Source organism: Hypanus sabinus, chromosome 5 (assembly GCF_030144855.1).
Source record: "Hypanus sabinus isolate sHypSab1 chromosome 5, sHypSab1.hap1, whole genome shotgun sequence".
In the NCBI taxonomy this organism is placed as follows: Eukaryota; Metazoa; Chordata; class Chondrichthyes; order Myliobatiformes; family Dasyatidae; genus Hypanus; species Hypanus sabinus.
Window position 1 is genome coordinate 153,974,687 of NC_082710.1, and position 26,442 is coordinate 154,001,128.

General features: G+C 44.0%; 1 protein-coding gene across 2 annotated transcripts in view; it reads left to right on the top strand.

Moving 5' to 3' along the window:
* Positions 1-2,325: 2,325 nt before the first annotated feature.
* LOC132394478 (uncharacterized) overlaps positions 2,326-26,442 on the top strand; it is a 37,143-nt gene continuing 13,026 nt past the window's right edge. For both annotated transcript variants that reach the window (XM_059970686.1, XM_059970685.1), the window contains exons 1-7: positions 2,326-2,548; positions 3,376-3,476; positions 6,561-6,702; positions 11,451-11,687; positions 17,787-17,884; positions 20,036-20,117; positions 25,158-25,415. In XM_059970686.1, the coding sequence (XP_059826669.1) occupies positions 2,361-2,548; positions 3,376-3,476; positions 6,561-6,702; positions 11,451-11,687; positions 17,787-17,884; positions 20,036-20,117; positions 25,158-25,415 (1,106 nt within the window). In that variant the 5' untranslated portion in view covers positions 2,326-2,360. The remainder of the gene's footprint in view (positions 2,549-3,375; positions 3,477-6,560; positions 6,703-11,450; positions 11,688-17,786; positions 17,885-20,035; positions 20,118-25,157; positions 25,416-26,442) is intronic.

Below are 26,442 nucleotides of genomic sequence, written 5' to 3' on the forward strand. Positions count from 1 at the left end.
TATACTGTACTTCCTACATTTTTTTAATGCTGCTTCAGATGCAGAGTAACAATCATTTCATTCTCCTTTACTCTTGAATACTGAAGAATGGCAATAAACAAACTTGAATCTTGAATAGATAGAAGTGAAAATAGTGGAAATTTGGTATACAAATGGAAAATGTAGTTGATTCCAGTAATTGGGACACATCAGGACCTGCACATTTTGGCCCAATAAAGGGCTGGTTCAATTAGCCGGTTTCTTAGAAATAGTTAAAAATGTAGAAAAAGATAAACTGAGTAATGAATTATGTATTTAAATGATATACAGAACAAATTAGAATACTATCAATGATACTACCGTACTATAAAACTGCGCATTAGTTCCTAATAGTTATCAACAGAGGAATTCATCCAGTGTCTGCTGGTACTTGATTTTACTGATTGTAAATGAACAAAATCAATGCAAATAGTTTGTGCAGATAATGGACTACCTTCATACAATACTATCAATGATTGCATCTTCCAAATCTTCATTTCATTTTACCCTTCAAGATGATTGTCAAATTCTTCATAGTTCCTACTTGTTGAATTGGTGAAACTGTTTCATTTTCAGTCCTGGCTCTTTCAGGCATCTCCAAAACTGAATGCTTGAAACTGCAGTGAACAAAATGCTTCAGAATTGTCTTACTGCTTACTTCTTACCAATTATCAGTCACAAAAATCAGGGCTTATGAACACAAACACATGAAATGGCACTATTCATTGTGAGAAAGTTCCTTCTAGTTCTGGATTCCTTAGCCAGAGGAATCCTTTTTGTAACCAGCCTGTTGAGTCCTGTCAGAATTTTGTATTGTCATCTCCTCTCATTCTTCCTGACTCCAGAGAACACAGGTGTAGTCTGTTGCAGGTCTTGGCAAGCACAACTTTCCTGGGATCAGTTTTGTGAACATCTGTTGCTCGCCCATTGGTGCCAAGTCTATCATTACTCAGAAAAAACTAGTCCAAAATTGAACACAATACTAAAGATGCAAGGTTGTTCAAATGTAGCAAGATATCATTAACTCCAGTCCTCAAGTCCCCTTAAAATAAATGCCAACAATTTTCTCTCAAAGTACACGTTGCACCTTGACAATGGCTTCCAGTGACTTGTGCATATCAGCATCCTGGTCCATTTGTACATCAACACCACCCAATCTCCAACCATTAAAAGATACTCTACTTTTCTCTGACCACTTGTGCAACCTTACGTTTTTGCATATTATGTCCCATGTGCCTATGCTCTCCTCAGCTTGTCTTTATCCCCTTGAATCCTTTTACCAATAACATTGTATCCCTCTCCAAAGCGGGCAGCGCTGTGCTGCCATCCTTAAGACGGGTTCAGGATCTTGGTCTCAATACCTCCTTGTGCAATTGGATCCTCAATTTCCTCACTTGCAGACCCCGATCAGTTCAGATTGGCAACAACATTTCCTTCACTATCTTCATTTGCACAGGTGCATGACAACGCTGTGTGTTTAGCCCTCTGCTCTACTCACATTACACCTATGACTGTGATGCCAAGCACAGCGCCAATGCCATATTTAAGTTTGCTGATGACACCACTGTTGCTGGCTAAATCAAAGCTGGTGACAAATCAGCATGTAGGAAGAAGAGCAAAAATCTGGCTGAGTGGTGCCACAACAACAACCTCTCTCTCAATGTCCGCAAGACCAAGAAGCTGATTATTGAGTTCAGGAGGAGGAAAACAGAGGCCCATAAGCAAAGCTCTCACCTCCAGTGAATACATCTACAAAGAATGCTGTCGCAGGAAAGTAACATCTATCATCTCTCGTTGTCTTCAGGAAGAAAGTACAGGAGCCTCAGGACCAACACCATCAGGTTCAGGAACAGTTATTACCCCTCACCCATCAGGCTGTAGAAACAGAGATGATAACTTCACTCAACCCATCATCGAATTGTTCCCACAAACTATGGATTCACTTTCAATGGCACTTCGTTATATTCTCAATATCTATTGCTTAATAAATATTATTATTTTCTTTTGAATTTTCACAGTTTTTTGTTTTCTGTTACATTGGTTGTTTGGCCATTCCGTAGGGTGTGGTATTTCATTGATTCTTATGTTTCTTGCATTTACTAAGTATGTATGCAAGAAAATTAATCTTATAGTTGTAATATGGTGACTTTTTTGTATTTAGGTAATAAATTGACTTTGTTCTTGAACTATTAATGAATATGGTATGTGAGCATTTGATTCAATTTTTTGAAGGCAGGAAAGTCTCCTTTCGGCCATCTTTACTTTTGGCAAGGGGCGCCGTCTCTTATGGAGTAAGCTTGAGCCCGCCATCTTTATTGTGGGCAGAGGCGCCAGTCACAAAGATGGCGTGCGCTGGGCCGACGGATGGAGCGGTTAGCGGGCGGGCTGAGGCCGCGGCTCCGGAGTGGCGACCGCCGCCCCGGGAGCGCTCGCTGATGGATATCGGCGACCAGATTCACCGCTGGAATCGCGTGAAGAGCCAGCTGAATTTGCAGAGCGACGAGGCGATGGCTCGGACCCTGCTGGATGCGTGAGTGCAGGGAGAAGGAGAGGGGAGGGCTGGAGTTGGTAGATGGGGTGGAGGAGGTGGTGGGGAGGAATGGGAGAGGGAAAAGGGTGGGATGGAGTGGGCGGAGGAAAGGGAGGGGGTTGGTTAGGGAATAGGGAGGGAGTGGGCGGGTTCAGAGTAGAGAGGGAGGCGGTGGGCTTGGTGTGCGAGGGAGCAGAGAGGGATGAGGCTGAAGGAGGGGGTAGTGTGTAGGGTGTGGTGGGGAGCAATGGATGGGGCTGGGGAGCAGTGTGGAATGGGTGGGCAGGAGTGAGGAATAGTGGATTCTGGAGGGTGGGAGGGAAGTGGGGAATGAATGGGGGAGGGAGCGTGGACGTGAGTGGGATGGATGGAAGAAGGGGTTGGGCTGGAATGGAGTGGACTGACGGGAATATGTCTCACTACTTCAGTGTTTTTTTTTACTGAGGCAGTGGCGATTTGAGAAAAGAGTTTGAGAGGGTAGGTGTGGGAAATAGTGGGGTGGGTGTGTAACCACTGAAGGGTTTCTAGTGTTCCATGAGCTTCTATCAGCAGGATGGTCAGTGATGCATGTCAGGAAGTGTGAGTCATCTGATCCAGGGTTTGTGGACTCACAGAGCCTCACAGAGCCTCACAGAGCCTGTTTGTGGAGCCTTTCACCTCTCGGTTAAACTGAAGCCCCGTGCTTTCTTCATCCCTGCGTCGCATCCTTATCTAACTCTCCATCCCCCAAGAGCTATTGCTCAGCTACGGGTGCCACACATAAGTAAAGTGCCCCTGGGCCCTCTTCTCCCGGGGAGCAGGTATTAACTGAAGTCTTCTTACTCTAGGTTTGTGAAGATCCACATGAGCCATGCCAGCCCTAGCCAGAACGAGCATGAAGCCTCTTGCGTTGAAGAAGTTGTGGTGACTCACGCTGCCCTTGGGAAAGGTGGGCCTTACGGAAAGCATTGAAAGTATTCAACAGGACTTGGTGAATCTTCTCTGCACACTCTCCAGAGCAATCACCTCTTTTCTATTGTGTCCACGCACTCCACATTCCTACTACTCCATCCCCATTTTCACCCCAAACCTACCCCCTCCATTCTCCAAACCCAATTCTTTGCCCACTTCACTCTCCTCAACTAAAGGGACAAGAAGTCCAGCTTATCTAATTTCTGCCCATAAGTGAAATCCTCCAGTTCAAGCAGCATCTCCTGGACTAGAAGTGAATTTCCTCTGCAGTGCAATTTTATCTTTTCTATAGCATGATGCCTAGAACCGCATACAGAATTCCAGAGGAACTCAGCAGGCCAGGCAGCATTTTGTGTGTGTTGTTTGGATTTCAAGCATCTGCAGATTTCCTCTTGTTTGTCACAGAATTCCAGGTTCAATCCAACCGATGTTTATAAAGTTGTAGCATGATGTCCAGCTGTTTTGTTTTCTGCCACGATTGATAAGGGCAGGCATCCTATTTGCCGTCTTTGCCACCTTGAACACTTAAGCTGCCACTTTCAGTGATCTATGGACATGTACCTCACAGTCCTTCTTTTCATCTTTACTTGCCCTTCTTCAAGTTCAGCATGTTCATACACCATGGAAACGGACTCTTCAGCCCAGCATGGGCCAAGATGCCAATCTAACCTATTCCCAATTGCCCTCGTTTCTCCCGTATCCCTCAGCCTTTCCATGTACCTGTCATAGTGTCCTTTAAATGTTGATAATGTACCTTCTTCAGCCATTACTTTGGCAGCTAATTCTATATGCAGGCCACCCTCTGGGTGAAAAAGTTGCCCCTCAGGTTTCTGTTAAATCTCTCCCTTTTCACCTTAATCCGCTGCCCACTGATTCCCCCATCCTGGGGGGGAAAGATCTGATGTTCCTCAGGATATGCCTTCATGATTTTTACACCTGTATGTCATCTCTCATTTTCCTGTGAATAAAGCTTCATAGAGATCTGCTCAGACTCCCAACCCCCCCCCCCACCGCTTGGCTCAGGCCCTTGAGACCAGGCAAATTCCTTGTAAATCTTTTCTGAGCTTTTTCCAGCTTAATAACATAATTCCTATAGCAGGTGACCAAAACCAAATGTAGTATTCCCAATGCGACGTATTAGAGTCTTATATAACTACTGCATAAAGTCCCAACTCGATGTCTTGACTGATAAAGTCCTGCATGCCTAATGCCTTTATATGCTCCCACTTTCAGGGAACCATGTACTTATACTCGATGGTCTCTCTGTTCTAAAACACTCCCCAAGCCCTACAGTTCACTGTACAAGTCCTACACTGATTTGAATCCCCAAAATGCAAACCTTATCTGAAATGACCATTTGCCTTACCCAGCTGAACAAGATCTCTCCGTAGCTGTCCACAACATCAGCTATTTAAGCGTTACCTACAACCTCAATACCCATGCCATGTACAATCTCTGCCAACTAGTTTACATAAATAACAAACAACAGTGGCCTCACAGTCTAAAGTCTCCAGTCCGATAAACAACCTCTACCCTCAGCCTCATACCATAGAGCCAGTTATGTTGTCGGCTGTTCCTGGCTCCCATGTGATCTAACCTTCTAGACCAGCCGAGAACACAGATGCAGATCGTGTGATTGCAAGACTGAGCCCGAGCCTCCAGCTGTGCATCATTTTAACCCTCCATTGCACATCTACTTGAGATCTCCCTATTCTCCAGTGTTCCAAGGAAGGCCAACGTAGGTTTGAGCAGCATCACCCCGTCTTCTGTCTGGACATCTTTCAGCCTTAACAACTCATTGAGTGGTAAAGCACAGAAACGTGCCCTGTAGCGCACTATATCCACGCTGACCATTTCTACGCTAATCCCATCTGCCCGCATTAACTGAGTGCCTGTATAAATGTGTCTGAGCAATTGCATCTGATTTCACCACCTTCTCTGGCAGCACGTTTCCAGGTGCCAAACACTCTTAAGTAAAAAGAGCCTGCGCCACCAGTACACTCAGCAATTTCAAGTAACTAGACTGCTGTGCTTTTGATCGAGATTTTAGTTTCAGTGTGTCGCTTTGTTTCTTTTCCATCACCAGATGCCGGAATTAGATTTACTTGTTGCCTTGGCGACCTTGATTTGCAGCCTGTCACATTTCCTCTTTGTTCTCCCCTCTATCCCTCCTTTTGCAGTGTAAGACATGCTTACTTTCTCAGTTTTGAAGGGACTTGGACTCCGTTTCTCCCTCCTTGGATGCTGCCTGACCTGCTGAGTGTTTCAGGCATTCCTTTTTAATGTCAGCAAAGTATTTGGCTGAGGATTAGTATCAGTAAGAGTTTCTCTTACTCTCAGGATGGGAGCATGAGCTCTTCTACAGGGGTACAGTGAAAGTCTTGTATACCATAAACACAGTACAGATGAATTGACGTAGTACACAGCAAAACAGAATAAAATGATGCAGTACATGGTGACATGCCAGTAATTCTTTAGCTTCTAGCAAAGTAGAGACACTGGCGTGCCTTCTTCATGACTGCTTCCATGTGCAATATCTTTGTACCTTCATTTCTCCATAGCCTGTAATTCCCTGATTTTTCAAGAGCTGGTCCATCTCCTCTTTAAATTTCCCCAAAGATCGAGTCTCCACAATTCTCCTAGATTGAGAGATTCGTCCTCTCATCCCCTCCGCCGAAAGAAGCAGTGACCCTTTTTCCATTAGAATTATTTTTGTTGACATAATGCCCAGCTTTAAATATACCCAATGACTTGGCCTCCACAGCTGCCTGTAGCAATTGAATTGCACAGATCCACCACCCTTTTTGGCTAAAGAAATTTCTTCTCACTTCTGTTTGCATGTGTCTTTTGCACATTGGTGGCTTGTCTGTCTTCATTGTGTGCGGGTTTTCATTGACTCTGTTGTATTAAGTTCTTTGTATTTGCTGTGCGTGCCCACAAGGAAATGAATCTCAGGAAGGTACTCAGTGACATTATGTGTGTTGATAATTAGTTTATTTTGGACTTTGAAGTGAATTGCATTTGGCTGATGGGTTCCTATTTGCCTGTTCTCATCTCCAAGGTGATGCTGTCCACAACACCAGCTCCTTCTGGCCTCCGGCAGCCGTCAGTAAAGTACGGAGGCTTGCAGTCCGCACCCAGTCATGGAAGAAAGGTCGCTCTGAGGAGTCGAAGCACAAGGGCAGGAGGTCCCGGTCAGAAAGGTACCAAGCTATATCTCACGGGAGATGTGTCTGGTGTAGGGGGATTGATGTGGCTGCTGTGTCACAGGGGACAGAAACAGGCCCTGTGGTCCGACTGGTCCATGCTGATCAAGATGCCCGTCTAAGATGGTCCCAAACACTGTCTGGCCCATGACTCTCAAACTTTATCCTGTCCACATACCTGTTCAAAGAGGAGAAAATCTGCAGCTGCTTGAAAATCCAAGCAACACACACAAAATACTGAAGGAACTCGGTAGGCCAGACAGCATCTATAGAAAAGAGTAACCAGGCGACGTCTCAAGCTAAGACGTTGTCTGTTTACTCTTTTCCATAGATGCTGCCTGGCCTGCTGAGTTCCTCCAGCATTTTGTGTGTGTGTGTTACCTGTTCAAGTGCCTTTTAAACTTTAAGCCACCTGCTTCAACCACTTCAACCACTTTCCATGAACTGGCCATTCTCTGGTGAAAAAGTTGCCCCTCAGGTTCCAACTAAATCTCTTCTCCCCCCCCCCCCACCACCTCAACTTACTCCTCTGGCCTCTAGGTCAGATCTTGAGTCCCCAATCCTGAGAAAAAGGCTATGAAGGGTCCATGCATTTTCATATACTCAAGTGAATAAAGTCATAGCCTGCTCAACCTCAATATATAACTTAGCCCCTTGAATCCTGGCAACCTCCTCGTAAATCACCATGGCAACAGGCCTTCTTGTCTATGTTGACCAAAATTGCCATTTAAATTAGTTCCATTTTTCTGCATTTGGCTGATATTCTCCTAAACCATTCATATCCATCTACCTGTCCAAGTACTTATTAAAATATTGTAAATATACCTACCTCTACCACTTCTGGCCACTTGTTCCACATGCATGCCACCTTCTGTAAAGTAGTTGCCCCTTTTTAAAAATCTTTTCCCTATCAGCCTTATGCCTAGTTTCCTTTAACCTGGGTAAAAGTGTGTGTCTCCCTCAGCATCTGTTGCTCAGTGTAGTTTACATGATCAACATTCAAGCATCTCGTTCGTTGTGGAGTAATAACGATTCTGCAATATATCGGAGTCTGGGAGATACACAGCATGAAGCAAGCCCTTTGTCCCACTGGGCCTGTGCTGACCATCAGCAACGCTTAAGTCTACGGGATCATAAGAGGGCAATAGATAGTGTGGAAGCCAGACACTTTTTCCCTAGGGTGGAAATGTCTAATACAAGAGGACTTTAATGTGATTGGAGGAAAATATAGGGGCAATAATCAGTGGTAGGTTTTTACACAGAGTAGTAGGTGCATGGAACACACAGCCAGGGGTGGTGTTAGAGGCAGATACACTTGGGGCATTTAAGAGACTCTTAGACAGGCACATTGATGAAAGAAAAATGGAGGGCTTCATGGGAAGAAAGGGTTAGATTGGTCTTGGAGTAAGTTAAGGGGTCAGTATATCATCAGGGGCTGAAGGGCCTGCACTGTTCTATGTCCTGGTCACCTACTTGTAGAATGATACCAATAAGCCTATAAATTTCTCTACACCTTTTCATGAAATTTGTGGACTTGTGTTATAGGGAAAGGTTGAGTAGATTTGTATTTGTTCCTGGAGCACAGGAGAATGAGGGGCGATCTTACAGAGGTATTCAAAATTATGAGAGATATAGATAGAGTAAATGCCTACAGACTTTTTCCTCTGAGGTTGGATAAGATGAGAACTGGAGATCGTAGGTTGAGGGTGCAAAGTGAAATATTTAAGGAATGGCTGAAGGGGAGCACCTTCACTCAGAGGAAGGTAAGAGTGTGGAATGAGCTGCCAGTGGAATTGATAGGTGCAGGTTCAGTTGTAACATTAAAGAGAAATTTAGTGAGGTACATGAATTCAAGAGGTATGGAGGGCTGTGGTCTGGGTCCAAGTAGATTGGACTATGCTGAAGAATAGGCTAGCACTGACCAGAGAGGCTGAAGGGTCTGTTTCTGTGGTGTGGTACTGTATAACTAGGATTCTAGCTATAAGAAACACTGGATTTCCAGTAGGCCATTTGGCCCTTCCAGGCCTGCTCTGTCATTTAATATAACTACTGCTCTGTCTCCATGTCCCTTGCTGTTCACAAACCCTTGATGCCTTTGTGTGTAGAAATTCATAGCTGTACAGCACAAAAAGTGGCCCGTCAGCCCAACTCGTCCATGCTAATCAGAATGCTTCTCTGCATTAATCTCATTTTCCTGCATTTCGCCCATCTTTCCTATCCATGTACAATACCTGTAGCAAACACTGTACTGTCAGCAAACACAAGAGATTCAGCAGATGCTTGAAATCCTGAGCAACACACACTCACAATACTGGAGGAACTCAGCAAGTTGGGCAGCATCTGTGGAAGTGAATAAACAGTTGATGTTTCACACTGTGTCCTTTCATCAGAACTGTTTATTTATTTCCATAGATGCTGCCTAACCTAAGTTCCTCCAGCATTTTGTGTATTACCTGTACAACTGTTTTTTAACTTTGTAATTGTATCTGCCTTCTTACTTCAGTGGTTTGTAAGTTGATGGAGAAGATCCCGAGGGTCAGGATTTATGAACGTTTGGAGAGGCATAATATGAGTAGGAATAGTCAGCATGGCTTTGTCAAAGACAGGTCGTGCCTTAAGAGCCTGATTGAATTTTTTGAGGATGTGATTAAGCATGTTGATAAAGGTAGAGCCATAGATGTAGTCTATATGGATTTTAGCAAGGCATTTGATAAGGTACCCTTTGCAAGGCCTATTGAGAAAGTAAGGAGGCATGGGATCCAAGGGGACATTGCTTTGTGGATTCAGAACTGGCTTGCCCACAGGAGGCAAAGTGTGGTTGTAGATGGTTCTGCATGGAGGCCAGTGGCCAGTGTTGAGCCTCAGGGATCTGTTCTGGGACCCTTACTCTTTGTGATTTTTATTAATGACCTGAATGAGGAAGTGGAGGGATGGATTAGTAAATTTGCTGATGACACAAAGCTTGGGGGTGGCGTGGATAGTGTGGAGGGCTGTCAGAGTTTACAACGGGGCATTGATAGGATGCAAAACTGGGCTGACAAGTGGCAGATGGAGTTCAACCCAGGTAAGTGTGAGGTGGTTCATTTTGGTAGGCCAAATATGATGGTAGAATGTAATATTAATGGTAAGATTCTTGGCAGTGTGGAGGATCGGAGGGATCTTGGGGTCTGAGTCCATAGGACACTCAAAGCTGCTATGCAGGTTGACTTTGTGGTTAAGAAAGCACCTGGTGCATTGGCCTTCATCAATCGTGGGATTGAGTTTAAGAGCCGAGAGGTAATATCATACCCCGTTTGGAGTACTGTGCTCAATTCTGGTCTCCTCACTATAGGAAGGACGTGGAAACCATAGAAAGGATGCAGAGGGGATTTACAAGGATATTGCCTGAATTGGAGAGCATGCCTTATGAGAATAGGTTGAGTGAACTCAGCCTTTTCTCCTTGGAGTGGCGGTGGATGAGAGGTGATTTGATAGAGTTATACAAGATAAAGAGAGGAATTGATCATGCGGATAGTCAGAGGCTTTTCCCCAGGGGAGAAATGGCCAGCACGAGAGGGCATAGTTTTAAGGTGCTTGGAAGAAGGTACAGAGGAGATGTCAGGGGTAAATTTTTTACACAGAGTGGTGAGTGGTCTGCTGGCGGTGTGGTGGAGGTAGAAATGATAGGGCTTTTTAAGAGATTCCTGGATGGCTACATAGAGCTTTGAAAAATGGAGGGCTATGAATAAGCCTAGGTAATTCTAAGATAGGGACATGTTCAGCACAGATTTGTGGGCCGAAGGGCCTGTACTATGCAGTTTTTTTAATGTTTCTACCTCTACCACTTCCAGTGACAGCAGTTCTATATAGCCAGCACCTTCAATGTGCATAAGCTTGCCCCTCGGGTCCCATTTAATTCCCTACCCTGGATAAAAGAATGTAACCATTCTGCTTCTCTTTTTTATAAATGTCTATCAGGCGCCCCTCCCTCAGTCCCATTCACTCCAGGGATAACAGTCCTAGCCTATTCTTTGTATAATTTAATCCCTCTGGTCCCAGTAATGTCCTGGTGAAGCTTTTATGTCTTTCCTCACTTTTTTCCTTTAGCGTGCACAGGGCAGAGAGTATCTGGACATGAAGGATGAACATCCTTTAGAGTTAAACCAACAAAAATCGATCTTGGTGGAGTGAAAATCCAGGTTACTATGGTGTAATCAGTGAAGTAGGGGTGAGAGGTGAAATGATCACCTTTTATTTTCATTTGTCCTAAGCTTAGTTGAAACTTGGCTAGATTCTAGCCTCCGGCAGACTCCCAATGCAATCAACATTACTATGTCTAACCTATTGGTCCTGTTGCAGAGTCTCACGTCAACCAACCTCCCTTCAATCAAGACTCCTCCCGCCTGGCCATTCTCTATTCCACAGCTATTGCCACACTGCATCTCAGTACAGGTGGCAATAATAAACCAGTTACACCACCAGCCATGCTTCTGCCTCCACTGAAGCTGCCCGACCTGTGGAGTTCTCCCTGCAGTTTTGTTTTAGCTCCACGTTCTTGCCTACCTCTGTCACATGACCAAGATGATCAGCATAGAGACAGGCTGAAGGGCCCATTTCTCCTCTGAACCTAGAAGGGATCGAAAATGTTCAGTGGGCATGGTTGGAAGAAAAATGGTGTTTGGGGAGGGGGTGAACAACTGTATCAAAGTCTTTTTTTTTAAAAAGGGAACTTTTGTATCGAAGTAATTAGCTGTTTGTTTTTCCAGAAGTGCCAGGCGTGGCTGTCTCGTTCTTCCAAAGATTGGATCTGATAACACTGGGCAGGTGGCTGAGCGGCTGCCATTGGCGAGGCTGCCCTTGCCATTGGAAGAGGCCAGCCGAGATGTGCGGAGGCGGCACAGACACAAGATCTTCATTGGAGACCAGCGAGTTCGTTGGAACTCTCTGAAAACGCGTCTCGAGGTGAGGAGTGACGAGGAAATGGCCAAGATTCTGCTGGATATGTAAGTCAAAGTATTGGTATTGGTTGGTTATTGTCATATGTACTGACATACAGTGAATAGCTTGTCTTGCCTAGCATGTAGGGATCAAATCATCACACAGTGGAGCAAGGTTTCAAAGGTACATTTAATGTATATAATATACGTCCTGAAATGCTTTTTCTTCACAACCATCCACGGAAAACAGAGGAATGCCCCCAAAGAATGAATGACAGTTAAATGTCCCTCCCAGCTCCCCTCCCTCCCGAGCATAAGTGGTAGCAAACAATAATCTCCACTCCTCCCACCAGGGGAAAAAAAGCATCAGCACTCGCCACCGAGCACTCAAGCATGAGCAAAGCAACAGTAAAGACACAGACTTGCAGTCCTCCAAAGACTACTTGTTCACTCGTGCTCTCTCTCTCTCCCTAATAAGAGAAAAAGAGGTGTCTGCATTTCACAGTGAGAGGGGAGACATAACAGACAACTCGCTAGCTAACGATGTTAAAAGTCCATTGCGTTACTTTTTCCGAGCTCTGTGCTCAGAGATCTTGGGTCTCTAGGCACATAGCCTTAGATCTTCCATCTCCCATGACACACCAATCTGCCTGGACACCGACCTTCGATCCGCCTGTCTCCAGAGCCACGAGATCTCGTCCCTCTGAAAGTGAGTGAAACTCTTAGGCCAAGCCCTTGGCGTGCCAAATAACGGCCAGTCATGAAATCCCGAGAGCGGGTCCCATTCCCGCAAAGAACCATAGTCAGCATGTAACTCCAGGTCAGGATCTTCAAAAGAACCCCGACAAGGAAAATAGAGATATTAAAGATGGAAATAGAGCAGTTTCCGAAGATGCAGGCAAAGGAGTCGTCGTTAGGTGCCATTAAACCTCCTTAAGCCCCTAAAACAGTATCTGAATGCAGAGTGAAGGTAACAGTTGCAGAGAAAGTGCAGTGGATAATAATGTGCAAGATCAAAAAGAGGAAATGAGCCATACAACATGGAAACAGGCCCTTTGGCCCATCTGACCAAGGTGCCCATCCAAGCTAGTCCCACTTTCCCACATTTGGTCTCTATCTTTGTAAAACCTCTCCTCTCCATGTATCTATCCAAGTACCTTTTAAAATATATGCTTGCTTGTTGATGCTTCTCAACCCTAGGTAAAAGACTGTGTGCATTGACCTTATCTATGCTGCTTGTGATTTTATACACTTCTATGAGGCCACCTTTTACTCTCCTATGCACTGGTGAATGAAGTCTGCTCAACCTCCTTCCAGAACTCATTGCCTTGAGTCCCAACAACATCCCCATAATTCACATGGAAATTAGCCATTCAGCCAGTCTACTCCATGCCAACCAGACACTCATCTACAGTCGTCCCATTTGCCTGTATTTAGCCATGCATCTCTAAACCTGTCTACCTGCATTGAAATTTAAAATGAAAATAGATTTCGAGATGTAGGTAATCAAGAGGTATAAAATCATACAACACAGAATCATAAAAGCCAAAGAGAGGTCATAAATGCAGCTAAAATTAGTGGGAAGTTTGAGGATTGGAAAGCTTGTAAAAAACAACAGAAGGCAACTGAAACATCATTAAAAATGAAATATGGAAGTAAGCTAGCCAATAAAATTAAAAAGAATAGCAAGAGTTTCTTCAGATGCATAAAGCGAGGCAAAAGTGGATATCGGACTGCTGGAAAATGATGCTGGAGAGATAGTAATGGGGGATGAACTGAATAAGTATTTTGCATCAGTCTTCACTGTGGAAGACACTAGCAGTATGGTGGAAATTCCAGGTGTGAGGAATCGTGAAGTGTGTGTAGTTACCATTACTAGGGAGAAGGTTCTTACGAAACTGAATAGTCTGAAGTTAGGTAAGTCACCTGGATCAGGTGATGTATACCCCAGGGATCTGAAAGAGGTGGCTCAGAGATTGTGGAGACATTGGTAATGATCTTTCATGAATCATTACATTCTGGAATGGTTCTGGAAGACTGAATAATTGCAAATGTCACTCCAGTCTTCAAGAAGGGAAAGAGGCAGAAGAAAGGAAATTATAGGCCAGCTAGTCTGCCCTCTTTTTGGGAAAATGGAGTCGATTGTTATGGATGTGGTTTCGAGGTACTTGGAGGCACATGATAAAATAGGCCGTAGTCAGCATGGTTTCCTCAAGGAAAATCTTGCCTGACAAATCTGTTGGAATTCTTTAAAGAAATAACAAGCAGGATAGATGAAAGAGATTCGGTTGATGTTGTGTACTTGGATTTTCAGAAGGCCTTTGACAAAGTGCCATATATGAAGCTGCTTAACAAGCTACGAGTCCATGGTATTACAGGAAAGCTTCTAGCATGGATAAAGCAGTGGCTGATTGGCAGGAGGCAAAGAGTGGGAATAAAGGGAGCCTTTTCTGCTTGGCTGCCAGTGACTAGTGGTCTGTATTGGGCCTGATACTTTAGTCTCGAGAGACCATGGATTTGTGCGTTGAAAAGTTTCCAGGCCACAGGCCTCGGCAGGTTTGTGTGGGAGAACGGCAGTTGTCCATGCTGCAAGTCTCCCCTCTCCACACCACTGATGTTGTTCAAGGGAAGGGCACTAGGGCTGATACAGCTTGGCACCGGTGTCGTCGCAGAGCAATGTGTGGTTAAGTGCCTTGCTCAAGGACACAACATGCTGCCTGAGCTGAGGCTCGAACTAGCGACCTTAAGATCACTAGACCAACACCTTAACCACTTGTCAGTGATCTGGATGATGGAGTTGATGGCTTTGTTGCAAAATTTGCAGATGATACGAAGATAGCTGGAGGGGCAGATAGTTTTGAGGAAGTAAAGAGGCTACAGAAAGACTTACACAGATTAGGAGACTGGACAACAAAGTAGCAGATGGAATACAGTGTTGGGAAGTGTTTGGTCATGCACTTTGGTAGAAGAAATGAGAGGGTTGACTACTTTCTAAATGGAAAGAAAATACAAACAACTGAAGTGCAGAAGAACTTGGGAGTTCTCGTGCGGGATCCCCTAAAGGTTAATTTGCAGGCTGAGTCCGGAGGAAGGCAAATGTGATGTTGGCATTCATTTCAAGAGGGCTAGAATATAAAAGCAAGGATGTAATTTTGAAACTTTATAAAGCACTGGTGGAGCCTCTCTTGAGAGCAGTTCTGGGCTCCTTATCTTAGAAGGGATATGCTAAACTGGAAAGGTTTAAAGGAGGTTGATGAAAATGATTCCAGGATTGAGTGGCTTGTCATGAAGAAAGTTTGATAGCCTTTGGCCCGTATTCACTGGGATTCAGAAGAATGAAGAGTCACCTCATTGAACCCTATCTATTGGTGAAAGGACCTGAGAGAGTGAATGTGGAGTAAAAGCATTTCTGGATGTATATTGTATACATTTCTCTGACATTAAATGTACCTTTGAAACATTTGAAAGGATGTTTCCTATGGTGGGAGAGTCTAAGACCAGAGGACACAGCCTCAGAATAGAGAGACATCCTTTTAGGATCAAGATGATGAGGAATTTCTTTAGCCAGAGAGTGGTGAATCTGTGGAATTTGTTGACACAGACAGCTGTGGAAGCCAAGTCTTTATATTTAAGACAAAGGCTGATTGATTCTTGATTGGTCAGGGCATGAAGGGATATGGGGGGGGGGGGGGAAGAGGCAGGAGATTGTGGTTGAGAGGAAAAATGGATCAGCCATGATTAAATGGTGGAGCAGACTCAATGGGCTAAATGGCCTAATTCTATATCTTATGAGAACAGGCCCTATGGCCCAATTGGTCCAGAATGTCCAAGACCAGCATGTGGCCCATATTCCCTCTAAACCTCGTCTATCCATGTATCTGTATGATGTTTTATAGAAGTTGTTATTGTACCTTGAGAATGTAGATATTAAGAAAGAGGATGTGCTGGAGCTTTTGGAAAGCATCAAGTTGGATAAGTCATCGGGGCCGGATGGGATGTACCCCGAGCTACTGTGGGAAGTGAGGGAGGAGAGATTGCTGAGCCTCTGACAATGATCTTTGCATCTTCAGTGAGGAGGGAGAGGTTCCAAAGAATTGGAGGGTTGCGGATATTGTTTTCTTATTCAAGAAAGGGAGTAGGGATAGCCCAGGAAATTACAGGCCAGTGAGTTTTACTTCAGTGGTTGATACGTTGGTGGAGAAGATCCTGAGAGTCAGGATTTATGAACATTTGGAGAGGTATAATATGATTAGGAATAGTCAGTATGGCTTTGTCAAAGGCAGGTCATGCCTTACGAGCCTGATTGAATTTTTTGAGGATGTAACGAAACACATTGATGAAGGTAGAGTCGTAGATGTAGTGTATATGGATTTTAGCAAGGCATTTGTTAAGATACCCCATGCAAAGCTTATTGAGAAAGTAAGGAGACATGAGATCCAAGGGGACATTGCTTTGTGGATCCAGAACTGGCTTGCCCACAGAAGGCAAAGAGTGGTTGTAGACGGGTCATATTCTGCATGGAAGCCGGTGACTAGTAATGTGCCTCAAGGATCAATTCTGGGACCCTTACTCTTTGTGAGTTTTAACAATGACCAGGATGAGGAAGTGGAGGGATGGGTCAGTAAATTTGCTGATGACACAAAGTTTGGGGGTGTTGTGGATAGTGTGGAGGGCTGTCAGAGGTTACAACAGGACATTGATAGGGTGCAAAACTGGGCTGAGAAGTGGCAGATGGAGTCCAATCCAGATAAGTTTGAGAGGTGGTTCATTTTAGTAGGTCAAGTATGATGGCGGAATATAGTATTAATGGTAAGATTCTTGGCAGTGTGGAGGATCAGAGGAATCTTGGGGTCTGAGTCCATAGGATACTCAGATCTGCTACACAGGTTGATTGTGGTTAAGAAGGCATATGGTGCATTGGCTTTCATCAATCGTGGGATTGAGTTTAAGAGCCGAGAGGTAATGTTGCAGCTATATAGGACCCTGGTCAGTCCCCACTTGGAGTACTGTGCTCAGTTCTGGTCGCCTCACTACAGGAAGGACATGGAAACCATAGAAAGGATACAGAGGAGTTTAACAAGGATGTTGCCTGGATTGGGGAACATGCCTTATGGGAATATGTTGAGTGAACTCGGCTTTTTCTCCTTGTAGCGACGGAGAACGAGAGATGTCTTAATAGAGGTGTACAAGATAATGAGAGGCATTGATCATGTGGATAGTCAGAGGCTTTTCCCCAGGGCTGAAATGGTTAGCACAAGAGGGCATAGTTTTAAGGTGCTTGGAAGTAGGTACAGAGGAGATGCTTTTTATGCATAGAGTTGTGACTGCATGGAATGGGCTGCTGGCGGCAGTGGTGGAAACAGAAACGAAGGAGTCTTTTAAGAGAGTCCTGGATGGCTACATGGAGCTTAGAAGAATAGAGGGCTGTGGGTAAAGCCTTGGTAGTTCTAAGGTAGGGACATGTTTGGCACCGCTTTGTGGGCCGAAGGGCTTGTATTGTGATGTATGTTTTCTCTGTTTCTATGTTTACCTGCTTCGACCACTTCCTCTGACAGCTTATTCTACATGCATATCACCCTCTGTGTAAAAATAAATGGATTGATCCTTCAATTTGTACTAAATCTTTCCCCTCTCTCCCTTTCACCTTTAAACCTATGTCCTTTAGTTCTTGATACGTGAAACACCGAGAAAAGACTGGGTACACTCATACCCTCTGCCCCTCATGAGTTTGTACACCTCTATAAGGCCACCTCAATCTTTGTCCTCCTCCAGAAGGCAGTGAGGTTATTTACCCATGGCTGGTTCATGAGCCTGTGCCCGAAAGGAGTTTAGTTTTCGTCTGTCGCCAGCGAGGAGGTACTACATGAGGCTTGCTGTTGGAGAGACTTACATATTCAGCTCTCCTTGTTGCACAACTGCTAGCCAGTGGTGGAAGGAAGTCATAGCGTCAAACACTACCCACTACACTACCACACTGGACATGTTGCAACAAAAATTTTACGTACAGCAATGTGAAATGAGCTTCCAGAGGAAATGCCCACATTTGCAGCAGAGTGCTGCCTCCCTCATCTAATTTTGCCTGTCTCATCTAATTTCACGCAATTGTTTATATGCTCACCGTCTCCAGTGGGTTAGGAGCTAACTTGTATTTCTTTAACTTTCTAGCTTTATAGAAAATCAGATGAATCAGCCAGGGCCGAGCTGTGATTTCCTGGAGGCTGCTCCTGACGAGAGAGTAGCTATCACTTGCGATACAGTCACAGGTTTGTATTTCCTTCTGGGCCTTTGAAGTGCATGGGTTATAGGTCACATGAGAAAAAGAAATAGAGAGGAAAGGCAGATGGTAGAACTGCTGCCCCTCAGTGCCAGAGACAGTTCAGTCCTGACCTGTGGTTTATAAGTAACTGTGTGGGTTTCCCCTGCATGCTCTGGTTTTCTTCCAATTCCCAATGACGTGTTTGTTGGTGGATGAATTGGTTGCTGGAAGTTCTCCCCAAGTGTGTGGGTGAACGGAGTAAATCTGAACATGGGTAAAATAAAAAACTGCTTATGCAGGATTGGTGTAAATGGGTGATGGTTGATGCCGACTTGATGGTCCAAAGAGCTCATCGTGCTGTGTAACTCAAAATCCAGACAATGCAAGCAGTATTTGAGAGCTCTCTTGACTTAAATAGGTAACACACAAAACACAGGTCAGGCAGTATCTGTGGAGGGAAGTGAACAGTTGACTGTTGGGTCAAGACATACCTGTCTTGATGACCTGGTGAGATTTGACCCACTTGTGGTTGATTCTCAGTGAGCCTGGTATCGTTTAAACATCTCTCAATAACCTAGAAGGACATGGGTGGGTGGTGGGTTGGGTGTAACACTGATGACCATTAATAAATGTGACTTTGTTTTAGTGTTCTTTATAAGGGTCAGTAATCTGTCCAGAGTCTTTCTTCTGCGTCCAACTGAAACTTACAAGAAACTTCTGGTGGTGACTGTTAGCTATTTCGTGTGTCACCATCACTTAAACACCTGACTTGTCCAGAACCTGTTCCACCCAACATTGTCCAGTGCTGGAAGGTGTAGTTGGAGGGACACCATGAGCTGGAGGCCTGTTTCTGTGCTGTATAAGTACTGAATTTTTTTGGCGGCTTTGCAAAATAAAGTAGGTTTCGATAGAATGTTTGTAAGTATGAAGTGTTGCCAGCGTCATAGGGTTAATTAGCATAGAAACTGGCCCTTTGCGTCAGGAGTGTCTTAATATATGAGGAGAATGTATCTGCGCCTGTACCTGTAGATTTCAGAAGGAATGAATGGGGGGTGGAGGAGGGGTGTGATGGAGAGAATCTTATTGAAATCTTCCGGATATTGAAAGGTGTACGTAGACTTGACACGGGGAGGATGTATGCAGTAGTGGGAAAGTCTACGACAAGAGAAACAGCTTCAGACTAAAGTGGTATCCCTTTAAAATTGAGAGGAGGATGAATTTCTTCAGCTAGAGGGTGGTAAATCTGTTGCCACAGAGTACTTTAGAGGCCAAGTCTCCGAGTGTAACGCAGAGATTAATAGGTTGTTGACTGGTAACGCGGTTAAGGGTCATGGGGAGATGGCGGGAGAATGAGGGTTGATAAAATCAGCCTTAATTGAGTGGTGGAGAAGATGCGGGGGTTGGGGGGGGGGTGAATGTCCTAATTCTCCTCCAGTATCTTACAGTCTTATAGACCCTGTGTTGACTATCAATCACCGATTTTACATCAATCCCACATTAATCGAAATTTATTCTCCCCTCTTTCCCAGTTTCTACCACAAACTAAGGTCAACTTTAAATTGCCAACCCTTTGTGTGAATGAACCATGCTGAAATAATCTCCTGGTAAAATTTTTACAGATATCCATGACTCAGAAAATAAGTTAAAAATAGGTAAATAACTGTGGTGACCACATCTCCACAATGTTATAATATCAGCATAAAAAGCACATAAGACTGATGAGAGTGATCACTAAAAATAGAGAAGGTAAACTAATTCTGCTATCCGTAGGATGGACATGTGTACTTAATGTCAGCCTTGAATTTAATAATAATTTAAGGAAGCTCAGGCTTGTGTGGGGGTGTATACAAGCTGGGGATAGCCCGTAACCACATTTTACAATGGATATACTTTATATGGAATAGTGCTTTTGTACAGAAAGGTATGTAATTGGAACGGATTTAAACCAAATTGCTCTGTTGAGCACAGAGCAGTAGCAGTGTAGGAAATTTTGTGCACAAAGCTGTCTTGAAGGATGCTACTTTCCAACTGTGCTCCAGAATCTTTATACTGCTGCCGAGGGTCTTTGGGGTACCTTGTGGTGAAGAAGATTTCCTCATGTAAGTACCAGATCCCAGGTCTCATGATTTTTTTTTTGTTGTTTGGCCATTCTTCCCAGAACAAGATGATTTGGACAGCTTCCCCTCGTTGTCTCAGTCAGCAGGCTCGGAATCGACAGTCACCCTGTCACATCCCAGCAGGTACGGTACTTTATTCCTCAATATGTGAATATCATAGGTTATTGTTGATCCCAAATTTCCCTTGAGAAGGTTGGGGTGCACTGTCGTCTCAATCTGCGACAATCCTTCCCACAAAGGTACTGTTGAGCAGGGGTTTCGAGCAGGAGAGGGGTCCTGCAGGTTGTGGTTTCCTTCTAGGATCTCAGAACAACCAAAAAAAATCAATGTAGGTATGAGGTTTGAGTTGGCAACGATCTGTGGAAATCTCTGCCCAGGGAAGCAATAGAAGCTGCTCTAGATGTATTTAAGACACAGCTAGATAGATCTTTGCATATGGGAAATCAAGGGCTATGGAGAGATTAGCAGATAGGTGGAGCTGTTTCCACACCTAGACTAGCCACAATCTTACTGAAGGAGCAGGCTTGACAGACCACATAGCCAATTCCTGCTCCTATTACTTATGTTCTTATGACAGATTGGTGTGTTTCAGTGAAAGGAAATTTATGTTTGAGGGATAAAGACGAACTGAAAATCTATATATTCCTTTAATTTTGGTTCATAGAGCAGTACAGGGGCAGGTCCTATAGCCCCAAATGTCTGCTTTAGACATGGTACTGAATTAAACAAAATCTCTTCTGCCTACACATAACCCATTCCCTGCAAATACATGCATATGTCACCCTCTTAAACATCTCATCTGTATCTGCTTCCACCCTGGCAGCTCCACCACTGTGAAATATTTTTTTTTAAAAATGCCCTGCACAATTCTTACAGACTTTCCTCCTCCCTTAAATGCAGCATCCTACTGTTTGACGTAACCTGGGACAAGATCTGATTCTCCACCCATTGTATGCCGGTCATACTTCTATCAGACACATAGACATAAAAGAAAAATACATGAGCAGGCAAGACAGTGAAGGTTTGAATTAGATTTAAAGAGGAATCACGAAGTTCTACAACTTGGAAATAGGTCCTTCACTCCAACTTGTTCATGCTGACCAAGATGTTTGTTTGGAGCTAGTTCCTTATCTCCTTTTTTGGACCATATCCCTCCAAATCTTACAAACATCATTGGACTCTGGCATAGTGCCAGAGGACTGGAGAATTGCAAAAGTTGCTCCACTCTTTTTAAGAAAGTCGGACAGCAGAAAGGAAAGTATAGACCAGTTAGCCTGATCTCAGTGGTTGGGAAGATGTTGCAGTTAATTATTAAGGATGAGTTTATGGAGTACTTGGTGACCTGGGGTAAGATAGGACAAAAATCAGCATGGTTTCCTTAAAAGAAAACCTGTTGGAATTCTTTAAGGAGGTTACAAGTAGGATATATAAAGGGGATGCAGTGGATGTTGTATATTTGGACTTTCAGAAGGCATTTGACAAGGTGCCGCACATGAGGCTGCTTACCAAGTTAAGCTCATGGGATTACAGGAAAGTTACTGGCATGGCTAGAACATTGGCTGATTTTTAGGAGGCAGCGAGTGGAAATAAAATAATCCATTTCTGGTTGGTTGCCAGTGATAGTGGTGTTTCTTAGGGACCAGTGTTGAGACTGCTTTTTATGCTGTATATTAGTGGTCACTAACCTTTTTAAGCCCAAGATCCCCCTACCTTGGCTTTAGTGAAAGGCAAGATCGACCTACTAAACCGTTTAGAATAAAAGCAGTTCAGATTGTACTTCCAACTTGAGGCCCTTTATTTGGGCTAATTGTATTTTAACTACATAAAATACTTTTGTCAAACTTCCAAATTAATTTAACCAAGAAAACACTGTAACTGGCATATCAAACAGGCCATAGTGGCATCGAGCTCATCCAGTAACGCCTTGAATAATCGGTGCTGAAGCGCTTTTGCTCGATTCAAATTCATGAGTTTGACCACCAGTGTAATTACATGAGAAAAGTCCATGACCTTCCCAGCCAAGGCCTGGCTGATGAATCACACAGTGATAATCCAGAAAGTTGGGAAAATCAGGGTTATTACGGCACAGTGCTATAAAAACCAACGCGCACACCGTGCATTTCTGGGGCCCCGTCAGTAGCAATTGCCACCAGTTTATGAATGGGGATGTTATTTTCACAAACTTTTTTTAAACTCGTTGTAAATATCCTCACCTCTTGTTCTCTCCTTTAAGTGCAAAAGAGTGAGGAAGTCCTCCTTTGTTGTAAAATCCTGCAAAGCCATTCTGACAAATACAACAAGCTGAGCTGTTTGCATTACATCCAGGGTTCATCAAGCTGTCGTGAAAAATATTTGGATGGACTTTAAAACTTGACATCATTAGCTGGGAAAGCGCTTGTGTCATTACAAAATATTCACTGAGTTAAACAAGGAATTCTGTTGAAAAGTCTACAGGAGTTTGTTTTAGGATGTAAACTGGTGTAATGGGTAAAGGGCAACACACACAAAATGCTGGAGGAAGTCAGCAGGCCAGGCAGCAACTACGGAAAAGAGTAAAGTCAACATTTCGGGCTGAGACCCTTCATCAGGACTCGGCCCGTAACACAGAATCTACTCTTTTTATATATACAGATGCCTCCTGGCGTGCTGAGGTTTATCATACTAAAGCTTAATTCAAGAGTCTAATACCAACAAATTTCACATCAGGTCAAGCAGTGATACTAATTCTGATTCTGAACAGTGGGATGGAACAAGGGATATAGAATCATACAGCAAGGAAACGGGTTGTTTAGCACAGCTGGTTGATGCTGACCGTGATGCCCACTGGCCAGCATTTAAAACCTTCCCTCTCCATGTACCGGAATAAAAAAGGTTGTGAAGGTTATGGACCAATCACTGGCAGCATCTTTTAAATGTTGTCCTTGTACCTGCCTCAACCACTTCCTCTGGCAGCTCATTCCTCATACATACTACACTGTGTCTAAAAGAAAAAGTTGCTCTTCAAGTCCCTATTAAATCTTTCTCCTCCCACCTTAAGCCTATGCCCCCTTGTTCTTGATTGCCTAATTCTGGGAAATGGTGCATTCATCCTAATAAGGCCCTCATGATTTGATATGAGGTGAGAATTTGAATGTTACTGAAATGGAGGATCAGTCTGTATCAAACTGTAATGAATATTGGAACAGGTCTGGAGGACTAAATATCCTGAGACTACTTTGTATGTCTTATTTTTTGAAGCCATGAATTCAGGATATGGTGTGCGTGTAGGCTAGGTGAAGAACTAGAATGCATTTTGTAGTCAATTCACGTGCCAGTAGATTAGGGCTGCAGATAAGACTGCTTTGTATGAGATGGGTTCAGCTTCTTGAGTATTGTTAGATTTGTTGGAGCTGTCCTCATGCAGGTAAATGGAAAATTATTCCAGCACATTTGTAACATCTGCCTTGAGATGTTAGCAGGTGAGTCACTCGCTGCAGAACAATCAGCCTCTTGCTCTGCTGGTGTATTTATGCCATTGATCTGGTTAAGTTTCGGTGATAATTCTCAGGGTGTTGCTGGTGGGCGCTCAGCAATCAAATGGGAAGGGTCGAATCACAAACCAGAGAAAATCTGCAGATGCTGGAAATCCAAACAACACACACAGAATGCTGGAGTCTGGTCCTGATGAGGGGCCCTGGTGCGAAACGTCGACTGTACTAATTTTTGCAGATGCTGCCTGACCTGCTGAGTTCCCCTAGCGTTTTGTGTGTGTTGAATGGGAAGGGTAGTTGGTTAGAGTGTATCTTATTTAGGATCTTAATGCTTGGTAATTCTGTGGTATAGGTGTTTCCTGAATGCAGTCCAGACCCTGCTACACACAGGCACGGACTGCTTCATTTACCGAGGCGGTGAACAGAATGCAACTTAGTGCAATCTTCAGTGAGACTCGGGTTCTTTTGCCGAGTTCAAATTTATTGTCATTAACATACTTATCCAAGGTATAAATGTAACAAAAGCTTGCTTTTTGCAGCAGTAGTACAGTACATGACGGATATGACAAAAATAAGGTAACAAACTTCAATTTACATAAATTGTGTATAATTTCCGTGACAAAATATAGATAGAAACATTAGTGCAAGTTGAGAGATAGAGGAGAGATGTAATCTGAGGCAGTGTTTGGGAGATTCAGGTCAGTTCAATGGCGTTGGGGAAGAATGTGTTGTTGAACCTTAAGGTTTTGAGTCTCCAGGCTCCTGTACCTCCTGCCTAATGGTGGTAATGAGAAGAAGAGCTTAACCAGATGGTAAGGGATCTTAATTATGGGACTGTAATATATTGAGATATCATCTCTTGTAGATACTCTTGATGGGAGAGCCATACCTGTGATGAAACTGGCTGAGTCAGTTTTTACGCTTTTTAGCCCCAGGCATTAAAGTGCATTAGAGCTTCCATGCCAAATAAAACCAGATAGAATGCTTTCCGTTGTACTTCTGCAGAAGTTTGTCTGAGTCTTCGGTGACCTGCTGGATCTCGTTAAACTTCTAAGAAAATAAAGATGTTGCTGCACCTTCTTTGTGGTTTTGTCTGTCCAGTGCTGCTTCCTCTCCCCACCCCCACCCCCATTTCTGACCTTGTGACAGAAGGAAGCTGGTAGAGAAAAGATGTTTGGGTCAAAACTTTGCCCCGAGGAACTCCTGGGGTGGAATGTTTGACCTCCAGCAACCACAATAATCTGCTTTTGTATGAGATTTGACTCCCAACTGCCATTTTCCCGTGTGGTGTATTTTCAGGCTTTGGCATCTTTGCCCAGTGGAAGGGAGGGGAAGAGGAAATGTCTCAGTTGGGTGAAGAGTTTGATTATGTTGGCTGCTTTCCTGAGGCAGTGGGAAGTGCAGAGAGAGTCCATGGAAGTAAGACTGGTTTGTGTGATTGACCAGTTGCTAGTTTGCATACTCACCCGATGTTAAATCATTGGGATTTCTGGAGAGTGGATTATTAGAGTTTTACTCTACCTGGGCATTTTTCCACAATGTTGTGGGTCAATGAAGAGATGTGCATGTAAGCATTCTCCTTCTTGAGTATCTGTGCCCTGCTGTAAACCCCTGTCCCTCCGTTGCTGTCTCTCACACAACAGCACGTATCCAGTGACTCTGTTTCTTAATGTGATGCTCTCTTCCATTCCAGCATCGACAGTTTTGAGGAGGATGCTGACGCCGACCTCTTCAGCGGCACAGACTCTCCGTCAGGGAGCAGCAACAGACTTCCGGCCGCAGCACACAGAAGAGCCAGAGCCCTGCTCGCTAATCACGAGACGCGGTCAGAGAAAGAGGAGGGAGAATGGGAGCTGGGCAGCAAGAACCACAAGTTCAAACGCTGTACATTCAGCAGCAAAGTATCGGATCAAAGGAATAACGAGATGGAATTGATAGACTCTTCAAACGCGTGAGTAATGTTGCCTGGTCTTCCCTTTCCCCCTCTTCCGGATGAAACCACCACCGAACACTGAGCTGGTAGAGAGCAACTCACTCGCTCGCTTTGATTGGTATATTGTTACTGTCTTAAAACCAGGTTTAATATCACTGACATGTAGCAGCTATACCAAAGTACTATGAAAAACTTCTAAATTCCATCCATACAGATCATTTCATCATATTGAGGTAATACAAAGGAAAAGCAATGACAGAAAAAGTTCAGGGCAAGCCTAGGAAAAGATGCAAGGTTATAATGAGATAGATTGTGAGGTCAAGAGTCCATTTTATCATATAAGGAGATCATTCAACAGTCTTACCACCTTCTTTAACAGAAGCTGTTCTTGAGCCTGGTGGTATGTACTTTCAGCCTTTTATATCTTCTGCTCAATGGGAGGGTGGACATGCTAAGCTGAGTGCAGCTTTGCTCACTTGCCCAGGTACACTGCTTGGTCTAATCCTTAGATCAACTACTACCCTGTTTCATTATCTAGTGGTTTGCTTTTCTGTTGCTTGTCTTAGTTTAATCTCGGGTTTTGTTTGCTCCTGCAGATTCCTTTCCAGCCCCACGTTCCCCAGTGACTCCACACAGTCCGTTTGTGTGTCTCTGAGCTTCGGTCGGTATTGTCTCCCTCTATGTTTGTCGGCGTGTGACCCCTGTATGCAGTCAGACTGCATTTAGTAATATTTTTCATTGATCTTTTCACTTTATTTTGGGTCTAGCCAAGGGCAGCATTCATCATTCATCCCTGTACTGGTAATTAAACATAGCATACAATAAAACCCAGTAGACAATGACTTAACTAATAGCCGAATACTGGAAATAAATTAAGAGTCACTGCAACGTTTCTTCTATTTACTTACTTTCATGACCCTTTTAAGTTCCACAACTTTGAACAGTCATCTGGACTGCCAGTCCGGATAAGAGATCTCAGCCTAAAACTTTTACTGTCCGTTTTCCTCCACAGATACTGCCTGACCTGCCGAGTTCACCCAGCAGT